The 18948-nt window shown below is 36.1% G+C and overlaps 2 protein-coding genes across 2 annotated transcripts; both read left to right on the top strand.

The window, feature by feature from the left end:
- The first annotated feature begins 5454 nt into the window (after positions 1-5454).
- Positions 5455-7946, top strand: LOC114248357 (uncharacterized). Its single transcript, XM_028181570.2, has 3 exons — positions 5455-5802; positions 6377-6554; positions 7798-7946. Exons 1-3 carry the CDS (start codon positions 5791-5793, stop codon positions 7944-7946), a joined length of 339 nt encoding a protein of 112 aa, XP_028037371.2. The 5' UTR covers positions 5455-5790.
- Positions 7947-11230: 3284 nt separating this feature from the next.
- On the top strand, positions 11231-17366 carry LOC114248358 (uncharacterized). The gene is made up of 8 exons (XM_089740392.1): positions 11231-12011; positions 12806-12867; positions 13286-13435; positions 13538-13768; positions 15393-15506; positions 15595-16567; positions 16645-16869; positions 17098-17366. The coding sequence occupies exons 1-8, from the start codon at positions 11678-11680 to the stop codon at positions 17364-17366; spliced, it is 2358 nt and encodes a 785-aa protein (XP_089596518.1). The 5' UTR covers positions 11231-11677.
- The last annotated feature ends 1582 nt before the right edge of the window (positions 17367-18948 follow it).

The raw sequence follows: 18948 nt of genomic DNA on the forward strand, positions 1-18948 counted from the left end.
TGAAATTACTTAAGTCTAACAATGACAAAAACTTATTTAGGTATATCATTGCGATAAATATCGAGATAAAAAAACTTAAATAGTAAATACACTTACCTTAACCAAATCACTAGAATTGAAGCGAAAAACAGCAAATGATACAACCACAAACATAAACAAGACCGTATTAAGGAAACCACAATGGCGTTTGATTGTTTTGTTATGTTGTCTCCAGGGAGAAGAATCAGTGTTGTCAATGCAACAAAAATTCCCGCCACTTTTTTAAAACTCTTGTTTTTGAAAGGTTATGAGACACTGTCATCTTTAGGTGGTATGTCATCTATAGGTGCCATTACCTTACCCCATTATTTCTTCATTCTACAATAATTTGTAATTTAATTAATGAAAAAATATGGGAACGTTCTAGAGGCATATATACCTACACTAGCGACCCGCCCTCGCTTCGCTTCGGAAACTGTAATTTATTATTGATTTCTCCGCTATTTAATGGACGTTATTATACATATAAACCTTCCTCTTCAATCACTCTATCTATTAAAAAAACCGCATCAAAATCCGTTGCGTAGTTTTAAAGATTTAAGCATACATAGGGACAGACAGATATAGGGACAGAGAAAGCGACTTTGTTTTATACTATGTAGTGATAAAGCGTATTGCACAAAAGCATTTGCTCTCAAAGTATATTTAATGACACTTCATTATTCAGAGGACAGAGGGAATAAGTCTAGTGCCGACGCGCTAATAACTTAATAATAATCGCAGTGTAGCAACGGCAATACCGAGTTGTGTTTATTACATTAACAATAAACTTCAAGCACCACAGTTAGGTTGTACGATGTAAGCTAAGATCAGTAACGTGCTTACGTTTTATGTTTTTCAAAAGTCTCAAAGCGAAGCTCAAAAAGGAAACTTATGATTTTGAAAGTAAAAAATAGCGAGTTAGTGGAATATAGGCTAGAATAGGAATTGCGATCCTTCCCTGAAAAGATAAATCTTTAAATAAAACCGAACACAACCTGGGTCTTGGGTATTTGATGTCAATTATAACTATCGTAATCTGTGGTAATACTTACTTTTAAACCGATTTTTAAAAAGGAGGTTCTATACTTGATAATATGATTAATATTTTTATGTGTGTTCACCAATTACTCAGTTAAGTGGGAACCGGTTTTCCAAATTTTTTTATTGAAAGGGTAATATGTCCAGTTGATCCCACTGTTAAGTTTAAATTGATGTACTTCAGTCTTAAAATAGGTTTTAAGTTTTTTCTCGAAACATTAAAACATAACATTGCCTCGATTATATTCACACTGTCAATAAAATATCACAAGACTGTGATACTGTTCTACTTAAAGTAGTTATTCTCGCCAATTTCCTCCATTATTATATTAGGTGCGTGTTAGTATTAATAAACAAACAAAGAAATTAATCAGCATACTTAACACGTTTACTGCTTATTAACGAAACAAGTAGACGGATATCACTGACAATTATAACTGATAACGGCCGTCTGGTGTAGTGGTAAGTGACATGGTCACTACACAAGGTGGTCGCGGGTTCGCATTCAGCCAAGGGAAGATATTTGTATGATAAATATAAAATGTCTTTTCCAGGGCTATGGGTGTATATTAAATATATGTATGTGTATAATAAAAATCTTACATGTATTTGCGTTATCTGGTACCTGTAACACAAGTTCTTTACGAGCTTAGCACGAGACCAGTTAACGTGGCGTGATTGTTAGTAAATATTTATTTAATTAATTGTACGAGAGACTAAACATACTAAATGACTAAACAACTAAACACTAAACGGCTAAACCCACTAAATATACTCGTACATAGAAAAATATCTATGGCGTTTAATATGTCACTGATGACGTATTCGTGCTTAACATCTAGGAAGACTTTTGGCGGAAATGCAAGGAGCGAAGTCGTGTGAATTGTTTTATTTTGTTAATTTAGTGTTTCTTCAGGTTTAAATGCTTAATAATGGTGGTTTGAAATGAAACTGTCGCTGGACATGGCTTCTTGGATTCTTCCGAAAAAGTCCAGTAAAATCTGTAAATAACCACAATTTTAATTAGATTTTATTTCATCCCGTGTCATCTCGTTTCATTTCATTTTATCCCAATTGATTACTTCAACTTCACCTCATTTCATCCATATCATTTTTCACCCCATATTATTAAATTCCATTACCTTCGTTTTTTTTTGGCAAACGGGAACTACTACTTAACGTCTAGGAAACTATTAAAAAAAGAATAGCTAATATATAACTAAACAATATATTAACAAATAACTGAACATCTAAAATTAGAACATTATGTTGGCCAAAAAACGCCAATCGATTATATTGAACCTTTCACACGATATTGTCATTTTGCCCAAATTTATTTGTTATATTTGTTCACATTGACGAACAGTGCCTTGTTTCGAAAGAGTTTCACAGCTATATTAAGCCGTATTAAAAGGTCAGAAGCGGATAATTAAAGTGATTTTACATCTGAGGCTCATTGAGGACTTGACCTCTAGGTGAATTATCTCATGAAATCTATCTTTGATTTAGTCACTATAAATAAATAATACGTTAGGTAGGTACTAATTGTGAAAATATAAAATTAAAAAGTTGAAAACATTTATATTCGACCTTTTATGTCTAATGTCGGAACTTTTATACGGAAAGGAATCAATCGTACTTGAATGAACTGATTGTTAAAGCAGATGGAATATCAAACGTCATATTTCCAAACGGTCGGAGGTTTTTTTTTTAAATCGAAACCACATTTTCATAAAATACAAAGACGCTACGCCTAAATACATTTAAAAAAAACTTTAGTCTGTAATATTTTTCTATATTTCTTAAGTTGAATACGATTATGGTTCTAAGTCACAATTTTCTGATGAAACTTGCCATTAGATGGGTTTACCGTAAAGCCCACTGTAAATACTTTTGTAAGGTGCATAAAACATGGCGATGTATCCTGTCAAGGCCAAACATGTTACTGTGATATGAAAAAAAATTAATACTGTATTTATGAACGGCGCGTAGGAGTAAATTATAAAACTTTATTAAAACCCGAACTATCCATCCTCATTAAGCTTTTACTTAGAAACGAATTAACGTTATAAACGTCGTAAATTATTTATTAATATTATTGTGTCTGATTATTCGCGAAAGAGACTATTAAAAAGTAAGGTACAACAACGAAGTAGAAGATTAATAATTTATGTATAGATTAAGATCATTTCGATGCCTCCAATGAACACTACTCTAACTCCAAATTCGTAGGTTTACAGGAGGAGCGTTTAAACGAAAAAAGTTGATAAATATATCTGCAATAATAAAGATTTTATGGTTTTTTCTTGTGTAACTAGCTTTTTTACTCTTGCTTCGAACCCCATTAATAATGAATTTGTAATACTTTTAAAATAGTGATGCGATTTGCGTGAAAAACGAAAATTTCAAAATTTTTAGTTAGAGTAGTGTTCATTGGAGGCATCGATTTGTTTGATTGTTTTACGTGTTATTATTAATTTAGTATCATTCGAAGCCTCCAATAAGTGGCTATGTTCTAATAAAAATGTTTCGAAACAATTGAAACTTTATTTCTAATTCAAAGGTAACCAACACATTTTAAGAATCGTTGGCATCTTGTCCTTCGTAAGTTTTTTTTTATTGCTTAGATGGGAGGACGAGCTCACAGTCCACCTGGTGTTAAGTGGTTACTGGAGCCCATAGACATATACAAAGTAAATGTGCCACCCACCTTGAGATATAAGTTCTAAGGTCTCAAGTATAGTTACAACGGCTACCACACCCTTCAAACCGAAACGCATTACTGCTTCACGGCAGAAATAGGCAGGGTGATGGTACCTACCCACGCGGACTCACAAGAGGTCCTACCACCAGTAATTACGTAAATTATAATTTTGCGGGTTTCATTTTTATTACACGACGTTATTCCTTCACCGTGGAAGTCAATTGTGAACATTTGTTGAGTACGTATTTCATTAGAAAAATTGATACCCGCCTGGGATTCGAACACCAGTGCATCGCTTGACACGAATGCACCGGATATCTTATCCGTTAGGCCACGACGAGTTCTAAGTTTCGTAAGTCGTCGTGGCCTAACGGATAAGACGTCCGGTGCATTCGTGTTGAAGCGATGCACCGGTGTTCGAATCCCGCAGGCGGGTACCAATTTTTCTAATGAAAAACGTACTCAACAAATATTCACGATTGACTTCCACGGTGAAGGAATAACATCGTGTAATAAAAATGAAACCCGCAAAATTATAATTTGCGTAATTACTGGTGGTAGGACCTCTTGTGAGTCCGCACGGGTAGGTACCACCGCCCTGCCTATTTCTGCCGTGAAGCAGTAATGCGTTTCGGTTTGAAGGGTGGGGCAGCCGTTGTGACTATACTGAGACCTTAGAACTATATCTCAAGGTGTGTGGCGCATTTACGTTGTAGATGTCTATGGGCTCCAGTAACCACTTAACATCAGGTGGGCTGTGAGCTCGTCCACACATCTAAGCAATAAAAAAAAAAAAAAAAAAAAATAAGTACCTACCTCTTACCTTTACTGTGCCTCTTACCTTCTGTATGTAAACTAATTGGTGACCTCTGTCACCAATTAGTTTCGCACGGGGTTTAAATTTAAAGAATGAAATGGCCGTCGTGGGCCGCACAATATTGAAGCGGGGGTCCGCCATTTGGCGACCCCTGACCTACATTATAAAATTAGGTGGTATCTTCCCGTCCGAAAATACCACTCACTCATAAGATTTCCGTAACTATCCATTCGATAGTTTAAAAACATAAAATTCTTATATAGACACTTATTTTACGAACTAAGTAATCGCTAAGTATACTATAGATGCAAGTTCTCATCAAAATTTGTTCTTTCGAGCACATCCGAAATATATTCTTCGATGAATTTTCTTTCGTAATAACTAGAATGCAAATACCATCCTTAGACACGATCTCAATTCTGAATTTATTAAATACCTAACGGTTTTCACACCCTTGAAATTGTTACTTAAAAATTCTACGCGGTAGATGTAGAATGGTGGCACTTTACCGTTCGGTTTATTTTGTAGGTACACGATGTTATTCCTTTATTCTGAAAGTTCATTCGCAGACACGTACGTATTTTTAAGTAACTACGTATTTTATTAAAAATCATGGTAGATGTCTGTACATGGCATAGATACTCACAACGCACGAAACTCTCACAGCGGGTGTCAAGCTTTAGGCAATGATGACTATAACAATTTTCGCATTCCGGACACCAAATAAAAAAGGGTGCTTGTACTTATGTACGCGCGTAAGAAGTTACCTATACTTTATTTTTATTTATTTTTTTAAATATTAAATAATTAATAATAAATATTGAACGTTCATAATTTAATAATATTTAGTATGAATTATATTAAATAATCTGTTGATTTTGTGTCACGGTGCGCGCGCATCGTAAAATTTCACTCTCATCAATTTTTCATAACGCGCCTAAAGAAGTATAACTTTAATAAACAGGATCTAATTGTGTTGTTATTCTTGTATTAGACATAATAAAAACACCTACAACATACATGCAGGTATTTCGTGGCACCGATACGGTTCAATGAAATTACAGCATTACTGTTCCCAATTGCGAAATATAAGTGAAATACCTAATTTCCAGAAACATGTCTTGTTACAGCTTGTGAGTTTTCTAACCATTCGCATTTCCAATTTGTAGTGTTCGGTGCAATTGAAGAGACGTGAGATTTGATAAAAATCATGACGGTCAAGGTAATAATAATACATTTACGACTGTGTTGAATTAATAGATAGCTGTAGAAATTTTAATTAATATTTGGTACAAATCAAGGGATGTGAAAGAGTGTTGTTATGTATGATCTTTACCATGTGTGCTAATTCATACAAAATGTATAGCGAGCCATGTTAAGATAAAATATATAGTATCTTCGCCGTGTGTCACGCCCTTTATTCGGAAATAATATCTACGCGACGCACGTTTTAGTTTCTTAACGGCCGTCTGGTGTAGTGGTAAGTGACATTGTCACTACATAAGGGGGTCGCGGGTTCAAATCCCGCCAAGGGAAGATATTTGTATGATTAATATAAATGTCTTTTCCAGGGTTATGGATGTATATTAATTATATGTATGTGTATTTTGTTGTATGTTTATTAATCTTACATTTATTTCCGTTATCTGGTACCTGTAACACAAGTTCTTTACAAACTTATTACGGGACCAGTTAACGTGGCGTGATTGTTAGTAAATATTTATTTATTTATTTATTTATAATCGTTGTAAAATTTACGACATATTTCGAATTTATACCTCTTTATTATTGTTCAGGTATTGGCACTTTGTTCCTTCCTGTGTCTCTTGCGGACATGTTGGGGAAAAGAAATTGCTGCGCAAAAATTCCAAAAACAAGAGAAACTTATGGAGCCTCTTGATTTTGTCTCCGACGATCTTAAACAAGAGGGCACAGTTTGGCGACTAGGGCGACCGTGGAATTTATGGACATGGGGTTAATTGAATATATCTTTTATTTATTTATTGCTTAGATGGGTGGATGAACTCACAGCTCACCTGGTGTTAAGTGGTTACTGGAGTCCATAGACATCTACAAAGTAAATGTGCCACCTACCTTGAGATTTAAGTTTTAGGATTTCAGTATAGTTACAATGGCTGCTTCACCCTTCAAACCGAAACGCATTACTGCTCCACGGCAGAAATAGACAGGGCGGTGGTACCTACCCGTGCGGACTCGCAAGAGGTCCTACTACCTTTACTTTGTACTAAAAAAAAAATAATATATATACGTGATTGCTTGAGTGACCTAACGGACCACCTGGTGTGAAGTTGTTACCGAAGCTCAAAGACATCACAACTTGAATACACTCATTAACCTTGAGACATGTGGTCTAAGTCTCACTCGTATCATTTTACGTCTGACTTATCTTTAAAACAAGTTGAGCAAAGCCCTGAGCAATAGGCCGTGATTTGTTTTGCCCTTATCATTGGTTTTGTTCATGAATGTCATTTCTTTTTTTTTTTATTGCTTAGATGGGTGGACGAGCTCACAGCCGACCCGGTGTCAAGCGGTCACTGGAGCCCATATACATCCACAACGTAAATACGCCACCCACCTTGAGACACAAGTTCTAAGGTCTCAAGTATAGTTATAACGGCTGCCCCACCCTTCAAACCGAAACGCATTACTGCTTCACGGCTGAAATAGGCGGGGTAGTGGTACCTATCCGTACGGACTCACAAGCGGTCCTACCACCAGTAAAGTGGTCCTACCACCATTATGACTCTGTGTGATGACTACTCCCTGGTCATTACTCTCGTCGAACCCGTTGCTTGCGACGAAGAGCTCGGCGAGTAAATTAACCCACAGACACAGCCCACTGAGTTTCTCCTGGTATCTTCTCAGTGGGTTTCCGATAGGGAGGTAGATCGTCGTCAAGTTTGAGCCCCGTGAGCTCACCTACTAGTTCGGTGAATTTAGAATAACCCCTCGAGGTTACTAGAATAGGTAGAAAAAAAAATGACTACTCTCCATCAGGTGTTCCGTATGATCGTATGCCTTCAATGGCAATAAAAAAGCGAGTGTCCCTTTCAAACGGGAACACAAAACTGCTTCGCGGCGGAAATGGACAATCGCGGTACTAACACGGGTTTTAGTGGCATTGTAGTGCTTATGCGCCACGCCAGTAATTTTTTTATAATTCTAACTTTTTATTTATTAATCCTTATTCCTTTAGGTCGCTTAATGTTAAACAAAGCCTTAGGACACTCTTCAGCCAATTTCGAGAGTGATTATGAAGGACGAGCTGTTCATCGTGACCGACCAAACGGCATATTGAAAAATAACCTTAAGTTCTTTTTAAAAATAAAACAATTCGATACATAAGTTTAATTTTTTTAATTTAATGTCAGCTATTTATGTGTCATTCTGGTTAGTCTGCCTTAAACAGCTTAATAGGTTGTCTAACTAGCAAAGTAAACGTAAATAAAATTCATGCACATTTCGTTGATACTACCTATAATCGTTGAGTTCAACCTCGATGCGCTTCCAGAGGTCTTATAAGGCGTATTATTCGGTTTTAGAATGAACTTCCCTCCTCAGAGTTTCCAGAGTGCTATGTGATTTTATTCAAACGAGATTTGAAAAAGCTTCTCAGCTACATGCAGCGGCTTGGTTGCCCCATGATGTCCATGGGCGACAAAAATAATAAAAAAGGTAACGAGCCTTAGCATAAACACTGTTAGTGCAGTGTGCATTCGTTTATAAGTGCACATTACGAGGGCGGCACTGAAAATTTCGGGAATTAACGAAGTGACACAACATTACTAAGAAACCGGACTGAATTATCTGTTGAGAATGAGATACTCATGAGGCAAGGACGCATCGTTATACCTACAGCACTCCGAAAAGCCATTCTTACATACCTTCATCGAGGACATCCTGGCATTTCTGCTATGAAAGCACTTTCACGTTACTATGTTTGGTGGCCTAACCTTGACGAAGACATAGAATTATTTGTCAAGAAATGTACCAGATTCCAACAGAACCGCCCTTGTAATCCTGAACTTCCTGTATTTTCCTGGTCCATACCAGAAGAAGTATGGGAGAGAATCCATATCGACTTTGCTGGACCGTTCGAAGGATCGTATTGGTTGGTATTGTGCGACGCTCTCTCCAAATGGGTGGAAATACGACCGATGAAACACATCAACACCAGATCACTTTGTCTTACATTAGATAACATATTTTGTACATTTGGCTTACCAAAAATGATTATATCCGATAATGGACCTCAATTTACATCTTATGAATTTAAAGAATATTGCACAAAACAATCTATTTTACATGTCACATCATCTCCATATCATCCTCGGACAAATGGGCTGGCAGAACGTTTAGTCAGAACATTCAAAAATAGAATGTCATCGGTAGACAATACAAATCTCGAGCGCCGACTATTAGACATACAGAAACACTCCGCACTCGTCCACTGGTAAATCTCCAGCTGAGATGATGTTTGGACGACAATTAAATTGCATACTTTCCAACATTCGGCCAGACAAAAGAAGATTAATGCAGTATTTACAAGTAAAAGAAAACATTCGTACCACATCACCGAGTTACCGACCAAGTGACCAAGTATATATTAAAACACGCAATGATAAAATATGGGAACCAGCGGTAATTACATCCCGAAAACATAAATATTCATATATTGTTTCAACACCAGGAGGACTAGAAAAACGAAGACACGCTGATCACATCAGGCCACGCGAGTCCTCCACCTCAGAAACCCCGAGAAATGAAAGGGCGCATTCTTCTATGCTGCCGGCGACTGCTTCTCCAGACATTGGAATGGAAATAATAATTAACGAAAGGCTAACTAAAAACAAGAATTCGGCAGCAGTACCATTACCTACACCGCAGTCACCTACAAATGTACAAATTTCTCCAAATTCACCTTCACAGCATTTGAAGTTATACTCCTCACGGAGTGCATTTGCTCCGCGTCGAAGTAATCGATGTATACAGGCACCCCGCCGTCTGATCAACGAGATGTAGATGGGGAGGAATGTTGTAACCTTCTTTTCCATATTCCATTATTTGAAATATACTTCGAACACATTGTCATTTTTACCATCTATCATTATTATATTTTATGCTATGTCTTGAAAACATTGTTTTATTATACATTCCATTCGGAACTTGGGGTCTCCAAAATGGCCGTTTTGTAGGCGTCCACAGCTTCTTCAGGTGTTGAAAATCTCTGTCCACGCAATTTATTCTTTATTTTAGGGAAAGTATAGAAATCATTAGGGCTTAGGTCGGGGCTGTACGGCGGATGGTCTAATAATTCTATGTTTTCTTGCTCTAAAAACTCTTTTGTTCTGTGCGCGGTGTGAGAACTCGCATTGTCGTGATGGAGGATGATGCGGCGGTTGCAGTTCTCTTTACGGAGTTCAGAAACGACCTGTGGCAAACAAATGCTAGCATACCATTCTGCATTAACCGTTCTTTGTCCCTCAAGAGGAATAGTCGTAACATGGCCGGTTTTGGAGACAAACGGGGCTACCATATTTTTTGCAACACTCCGTGAACGAAAAATTTTTGTTGGCTTTAACTCATTTTCGAACACCCAAACTCGTGACTGGTTTTTTGTTTCGGGTTCGTACGCGTATATCCAGGATTCGTCACCTGATACAATGCTGTATACAGCATTTGAGGATCCTGCGTGGAATCTTTCGAGAGTTCTGACGCACCAAGTAACGCGAGCCGCTTTTTGCTCTTCACAGAGCGAATGCGGTATCCATCGGGAAAACAACTTTTTTACACCTAATTGTTCATGCAAGATTATTTGTATTTGACTAATGCCAATGTCTAAAGTTGCCTGAATTTCGCGGTATGTCACATGTCGATCTTCCTCAATCAGCTTACGCACAGCATCAACGTTTTCTTAGGTGACTGCAGTTTTTGGACGACCTTGACGGGGATCATCACTGAGCTTGATACGTCCACGTTGAAACTCAGCAAACCAGCGATAAATTGTGGTTTTGGATGGGGCTTCATCACCAAATGCAGAAATCATCCGGCTAACACACTGTTTTTGTGTTAAACCACTTCGAAAGTCATAATAAATCATCGCTCTTGAATTTTCTCGAGTCAATTCCATTTTCTCAACGACTAAACAAGTTTGACAAAACCTCGTGACAAGACCGAGAATCTTTTTTTAAATAAATAAATGGTATTCGATTTTTAAAACCAAGATTTTTTAATTAAAAAGATTTTAATATGACAGGAATAGTGGAAATATTCCATTCCCGATACTTTTAGTGCAGCCTAGTAATATGTTAATGCAATTTTCTTTATTAGCTTTATTATAATATCGTAAATATTCCAGCTCATCTTAAGAAACAATAGCTACCCTGCCTTTTGATTCGGCGTGAAACAGGATGGATTATGATACCAGCCCAACATTAAGATTCCAAGAACTTTTGTTTCATGCAAATAGATAAACAATAGGGGTTAAAGAATTCTGCTATTTTTTATATCAGACTTCAGATTATTTTCTTATTTAGGTTTTCATGCTAGAATCTGTGGCTAGTATTCTTTTTCATCTTGCCACATTAAGAGGGGTCGGCGCAGAATGTCCTCATATCATCCTACATAGGGATTTTGCATGAGTTTTACGACCGGCCGTCAGTCTGACCTCACCCTCCTTTGGAATGCTATCGTTCTGTTCTCTAGTAGCCTGAAATTCCTTAATAGCCTTTTACAATACCTACGGGAAGATATGGGTCGGTCCAGTTATAAGCCAGAAACCGCACGTCCGCAAATCTGTGACTGATCCAAGAGTAGATTTAAATAAATAATGAAACTTCTATTGACTAAAGAGCAGAAGGTTTGTGTATTTTAAAGGACTCTGAGAAATAGATAACCTTATTCCATAGACAATGTCACTTAACCTGTAAGATCTCATTCTGAACGACCTTGATAACTGTGTCAAATAATAGTTTTGGCAATTTAATCTTGTTAATTTGACTATTATATTCAATGAAACTTCAAATCACTTCGTAGTAGTATTCCCTCATCAGAAGCATTAATTACTTTAACGAAAAATGTACTACGTTGACTCACAGCGAACGCTCACGCGAAGGGATAGCTCTTTGATTTTTTCAAAAAAATCCGAACTCGATGAAGAATTTGATGTTAAGTCCACTGCAAGAGGACCATCAACTATTCGTCTTACGACTGACGACTCCGCCCATGCGTCTCTCGTTATCAGACCTAAGGGTTCAGTACAGAAAGAACTTGTTACGTTGATGTTTGAATCTATGTTAGATAGTATTGTAGAATCATGGCAAATTTTAACACCTCTTAAGCAAGATGAAAATCTTACAAAAGTTGAGAAAACACCAAGTGATCTCACTAGTAAAAAGAAAAAGACAATTGGTAAGATTTAGCTATCTGTTCTAATTCTAGCCAAGCTTGTTTTAGAATCTGATTTTGATAAGTATAGAAAATTTCGTACAAAATTCATAATTATGAATTTAAAATGTTTCTGAACATCTAGTTGAAGAGATGTGTGGTGTCGTGGGACACCGGATATTAGTATAAAAATATTAATTTTAAGTTTCATTTGAGGTATAAAGAAAATAAAATTGGAGGTTTCGCAACAACCCACGGTTATTCGGTAAAGTGCGAACTTATTGTGGTACACTTCATTCACGGTTGTTTGCATAAGTATTGCGCAAACGAACGCTCTGAGATCGTGGTCAATGAATGAATATGTTATTTTTTGTATGTTATTACAAAGTTAAGTCGTGCACTGTGTGCATTACTAATAAAAATCTTACGTTACGGACGTTTTTTCCCGGTTGGGGTACCCCTCCGCAACGTCCCATAAGGAACATCGTTCCAATAAAAAACATTTAAATTTTTCATTTTAATATTTGTCATTCGGGCCTGGATGAGCTTGTCTCGTGTGTAATGTAGGTATGTATCGATGTATTTTTTCGGCAGATGTAACACAGGAGACATTTCGGGGTTGAGGCGGTACCTACGTGTGGAACATTTAACGTTTTAAACATTTGTTTTTATATTAAATTGAAGAAGTATATAATTTATTTTATTTCATCTTTTATCTTCCATACGATGCAAGAAAAAGTGTTTGGGCATTAGTTTTGTTTGCATTTCTTTTAACTATAAATTAAGCAAAGAGAATTAAAACAAACGTTTAATTTTAGCTAAAACTTCGAAAACTAAAAAAAGCCGTTCTAAAATGGAATTTAATGACTTTAGTAATCAGGTTCGTAGTCTTTTAAATAGTTTTACGTGCATATTATTTATATTAATGTATAATATAAGTAATGATAAATAATAAATCGTACGCTTCCTCACCCATAACGGAAATTAATGTGGGTAATTTTAAATCGTCAGTCACTTTATTCACCAAAAAGTACATTTCTAATCTCTCAACATATGAGGAAAAGTTTCCACTGTTTACCGCGAATTCTTTCAACTGTCCGACCGACATTATGTTCATATAATTTTAATTAGTCCAAACAAGAAACAAACAAGCCACAAATTGATTTTTTTTTCCGCGTTCGCCACTAGTAACTAATAGACACGTACGTTGCATTCACCGTTTATTGACACACTGAAGTGAATACTTACTTACAAACATAACAATAAACAAGATCTACAATATCTAAACATCATTTCAGAATAATCCCTCAAATCAGGTTTGGTGGAATGGTCCCGATGAAAGAGTTGTCATAAAGTTTAAGAATGGAAATGTATATGAGGGAAACATTTCCATGAAGTGTATGCACGGAGAAGGTCGTTTTCAGTGGGCAGACGGAACAATTTACTTGGTTGGAGCAGAAGATTAATAAACATACTTATCTAAAACCTACTACTTATCTAAGAGCTAGCCAAAAAAATTATGTATACAGGTTCAATGATTGTTTTTGTAGGGCCACTTCAAAGATAACGAAATAAATGGGAAAGGTTTGATAAGATGGAAAGATGACACTTGGTATGAAGGAGATTTTAGTGACAATCTTCGTCACGGCAAAGGCCTTTATGTCGATTCGCGCCGTCAGCGTTGTTTCTTGGGCGATTGGCACTGTGGAACTAAGCATGGAAGAGGCGTTATGAATTATTCGGAAACATTTAAAAATTCATATGACGGACAATGGAATCACGTAATATGGCTAAGAGTTCAAATATGAAAATGCCGTTTTAAATTTACAAATATTAGCTTTTAGAATTAATTATTATATTTATGTACATGTATGTTTTATGATAGAACTTTTTTTTATTGCTTAGATGGGTGGACGAGCTCACAGCCCACCTGATATTAAGTGGTTACTGGAGCCCATAGACATCTACAACGTAAATGCGCCACCCACCTTGAGATATAAGTTCTAAGGTCTCAGTATAGTTACAACGGCTGCCCCACCCTTCAAACCGAAACGCATTACTGCTTCACGGCAGAAATAGGCGGGGCGGTGGTACCTACCCGTGCGGACTCACAACAGGTCCTACCACCAGTAAGAACTTTTGGGATGGTGATACAAAAGTGGTGTGATTAAGGAACTTTGTGCTTCTTTTTCAAAAAAAACCCTTGGATAACGTCCTATTTACCGGATCTTGTAATAACGTAGATTACACAGTAGAGTTTTCCATCAGCAGATACAATTTTCTATATCTTTAGCTACAAATGAATTGGTTACAATTCTGCAAAAACGGTTCAGTTGGTGAAAAAATTGTGATTGTACCCGTGACTCCCAGTTTTGATACGGACTCTTCGAGCTTTCCTATCTATACTAATATTATAAAGAGGAAAGATTTGTTTGTTTGTTTGTTTCGAATAGGCTCCGAAACTACTGGACCGATTTGAAAAATTATTTTTCCATTAGAAGCCGACATTGTCCCTGATGAACATAGGCTACTTTTTTTTTATTTTTTTTTATTTTTTTTTTGGTCTCATGTGTGTTTTAATGTTTCCGAAGCGAAGCGAGGGCGGGTCGCTAGTTAATTATATTTTGACATAATCTACAGTTGCAAGTGCGCGAAAAATATTCCAGGCACTCTAACACCAGGCTGTTGTAGGTAGATATAAAACGATTAAGATGATAATATGACTTCACTCTCTCTATGTTATTTATTATTCCAAAGAATGAAACTCAAAAAAATCCTTTCATACAAAAACTTGAAATAATGACGTTTTTTAATTATCATTTAAATGTCATTCTTTCTGGTATTTTTTTAACGCCGTGTGGTTTTGGCTGGATCCCTTAAAGTGAGTGGTAGTAATCTCCCTGTTATATCTCCGGTAACCACTTAACACCGAAAGGGACAATAAAAGGTTCGATGCATTCAATAACGGCTACCCTAGACATCAGACTCGAATGCTTAATCACTTGGAGGTATAAACAGACAGGATTCTGGTACAAAACCCTTAACTTATTATTTATACGGATTGTTCGAAAACAGACAGCATAAAATTTTAGACGTATATAAAGTTATGGTATATTGTGCATAGTATATATCTTGTGCCCTAGATATATTAGTAAGTAGTTGCAACGGTGGCTCGAAAACCTCCTTAAGCTTCAATATTTTAAAACTAACTGCCTTCTAATACAATTTTAATGAAGAAGTCAAGCTCCATTCTGAATTCGGCAGAAATTTCAATTGCATTAAGGTTAAAATCACTCTGTCGTGTGTCTTTTAAAAGTTTAGCAAATACAGAAAAGTGTAAGCTAAGCTAAGTAGATAAGGTTTTTCAATATTTTTGTTTAAATATTTTTTTATTAATAAATGTAGAACGTGCGTCATGGATTTGGATCTCGAGAGTACTCTACGACAAGCGGTTATAAAGGAGAATGGGACAGATATCTTCGAGAAGGAAAAGGACTAATGATCTGGCCAAACCACGATGTAAATTAATAATATTAAGTAAATTTAATACATTATCGCAAACATTAACTTTGTATTTAGGTTCCTAATTCTAAATTGTTTAAATTAGTTTTACAGTGGTGAATGGAAAAATGGAACCATGTCTGGCTATGGTATTTACATTTGGGATGCCTATAATAATAATTCTTTATCTTTACCATCCATAAATATATACCGAGGCTTCTGGGTTAAGGGGCAGCGTAATGGCTACGGTATTTTGAATTTGGGGCTTGGCGCGAGTTCACACTACAGAGGAGAATTTCAAAATAACAAGAAGAACGGAGCAGGAAAGTTTGTGACCAACAATGGCCTTGTTCTGCAGCATAAAAAACTTTTTCTTAACGATAATTTAAGTGATATGGCGCCCGAGGAAAATTGTTGCGAATTGTTGCAACAAGAAAAACATTGTCAGGAAGTCGAACCTTTTTTATTCGATATATGTGCTGATCACACTATCGGACTTGCATACCATGTAGAAGAAGCTATAAAAAATATTGATAAAGGAATGGAAAACAGGGGTAAAATAATTAATGATTACTTGGAGAGTAACATGTCACAATATCGTAATGAGCTAAGGAGAAATACAATGCCTTACGACAATACTTACCCATTCAGTATAGAAGACTTCATAGATTTTGAAGTAGATTCTCTACAAAAGTCACTTCGGTGTTATGAAACTGAATTAAAAGTGATTTATTACAAGTATGCTACAATTTTCAATAAAGAGGAGATTAATTTCACACCGGTTTTAATACGATTTGGCTTGTGGCAATTATTTTTCGATTGCAATGTACACGAGAAGGGCCTAACACTTGTTGAAATCGATAAAATTTTCCACAAAAATCCTCAATGGTTAGCGAGAACACCACATAATCCTTTTGAAGAAATATATTTTTGGCAATTTCTACACAGTATAATATCTGTGGCCAGTAAGTTGTATGCATTGAAAGAGCTTCCTAAAACAAAACCAGACACGCTTCTGTCGACTGCGTTAAGACAGTTTATAGAAAAGGATGTTTGGCCAAATGTTGGTAGATGCAAAGGTCTGTCAGAGTAATCATCAAACATCAATCTTCATAATATCATCACATGATTTTTCAAACTATTAATTTAATTACAGGAAGGCTTTCAAATGCATATATCAATTACATTCCTCTAAAAGGATCTTACGAATTATACAAAGCAATTGGCGAACCACATACTGTCAGGAATTTTTTATGTGCAATTCGACGAAGCATGCACATTTTAGACGACAGTGAAATAAAGATTATTGAAACATCAAACGAGACTATACCAATTGGTCGAAACGTTTTTCTTTTCAGCGATGAAATTACATTTGTCACTGGTAAACCTTATAAATTAATTAACCAGTAAATACCTAAAAAATACGAATGTTAAAATAATTTTTTTTTGTAGTTCAATAAAAATTGTTTATTTCAAGAAAACATCTAATATATTTTGTTTACTTCTCAAATCTCACAGTTTTAACGTAGCTTAGGTTTTAGTTTATTAATAAGCTTGTCAGCAGTGTGATTGTGTTGGTGTGTATGTAACGTGAACAAATTTTTTTCAGATTATCATAATTTTGAAACAAATGAAGAAAAAGTCCTCTTGTGGGAAAGCAATGAGTTCAAATTGCTTAATTTTGCTCAATTATCAAGTAAATCGATTTTAAACATTTTTTCTAAAATTTTTCCCCATCTCTATGATAAAAACACAAATAAAATAATAAATTTAGACATTCATATGACCTTTTTTGAATTCTTTGAAGTTATTATATCTTGCGCCGAGGAAAGTGTTGCGCAAAATGTGATGGATGCTGAATTGTATACTGCCAATTAATTTAGGTTGCAGTAGTTTAAAAACAATCGAATAAAATTGTTCTACATTGAGTCGTTGTTATTTTATAAGTGCAATAGGACTTTGTGTGACTTGTCGTACCTGTATTTGTGTATACCTAGTAAATACTACTCTTTAGCACTATGATAAATGGATTGACTGTGCAAAGGCAATTCCTTTTTGCCTTGGTAGGTTGACGAGTATACCGTCCACCTGAGGGTAAGCACATCCACATAGTATGGATGAACTGCGCTCCTGTCACGTGCTGTACAATAGAAAAATGAAGATGAAGGAATCATCTCGAACAATTCCTTAGAGCATTCCTCACGGATATACTGTATAAAACACAGACTGAACCGAAGTCCTCCTTGGACCCAGAGGATTCAAGCAATCCTTTAAAATGGCACCATTTTGATTTTCCTTTTATTGGACTTAATGGCCCAGGATCCATTCGGTCTTAAATGGTAACCGGCCATATACAGGGCTACCTGAAATTCGATACATTTCCTTGGAGGGGCAAAAGTAGATCTTATTTGCAATAGATTTTGTCATTATGGACCCTAGCCGATAGTGATTACTTTTTGAGATATACAAGTTTTTGTGCTTTTCTTTTTAAATACCGATTTTCGGCAAAAAAAATATGCTCCTAAGTGAATGTCCCAGTTTGATCCTATTTTTAAGCATGATCTGATATCTAACATCTCCACACTTCCTCCAAATAACAATAAGCTGTAGTAACACTCTTAAACTTAATGTTATGAACGTAGACTCGCTAGAGTTCATTCAGCTAATTTCAGGTAACCCTATAGATTAAGTAAATGCCACCATACACCTTGACACCTAAAAACTGATCTATGTTTGAAACCGGAACGTCGACGTTCTATATGATGCCTATTCCAAAGTAGAAAAATATAATGATAAAAACTACTTCCATTCGTAGTAGAAGTTCAGTCATATTCTTTTTTTTAATTGCTTAGATGGGTGGATGAGCTCACAGCCCACCTGGTATTAAGTGGTTACTGGAGCCCATAGAAATTTACAATGTAAATGCGCCACCCACATTGAGATATAAGTTCTAAGATCTCAGTATAGTTACAATGGCTGCCCTACCCTTCAGACCGAAACGCATTACTGCTTCACGGCAGAAACGGGCAGGGTGGTGGTACCTACCCGCGCGGACCCACAAGAGGTCCTACCAACAGTAAGATCTTAAGATTGTGGCTGCAACGAACCAGAATCCAAAGTAGTTCTGTAGTATGTGTTCTAATCTATAACACTGCTACATATACTGCTGAAATTTGAACACCACGGTTCAAAGTATTTGTTCGTTATATTTATAGTCTTTTCTGCGTTACATTAGCTTAGGTAACCATCTATAAGTGAGAAATCTAACATAATGTTACGATCCAAGTCTTTTTCATTGTCTACAAACGCTATATTAAAAATAGAACATGATACTTTATTTCTTCTTCTTCATCTCAAACGTTTCTTAAGCATGTAGTAGAGGGGACAGACTTGACGCGTTTTACGATGCCCCTCCCACTGTATGGAAAAATTATTTACACCTACATAAATCGGTATGTAT

The sequence above is a fragment of the Bombyx mandarina genome, chromosome 04, assembly GCF_030267445.1.
Source record: "Bombyx mandarina strain Sakado chromosome 04, ASM3026744v2".
NCBI classification, from domain to species: Eukaryota; Metazoa; Arthropoda; class Insecta; order Lepidoptera; family Bombycidae; genus Bombyx; species Bombyx mandarina.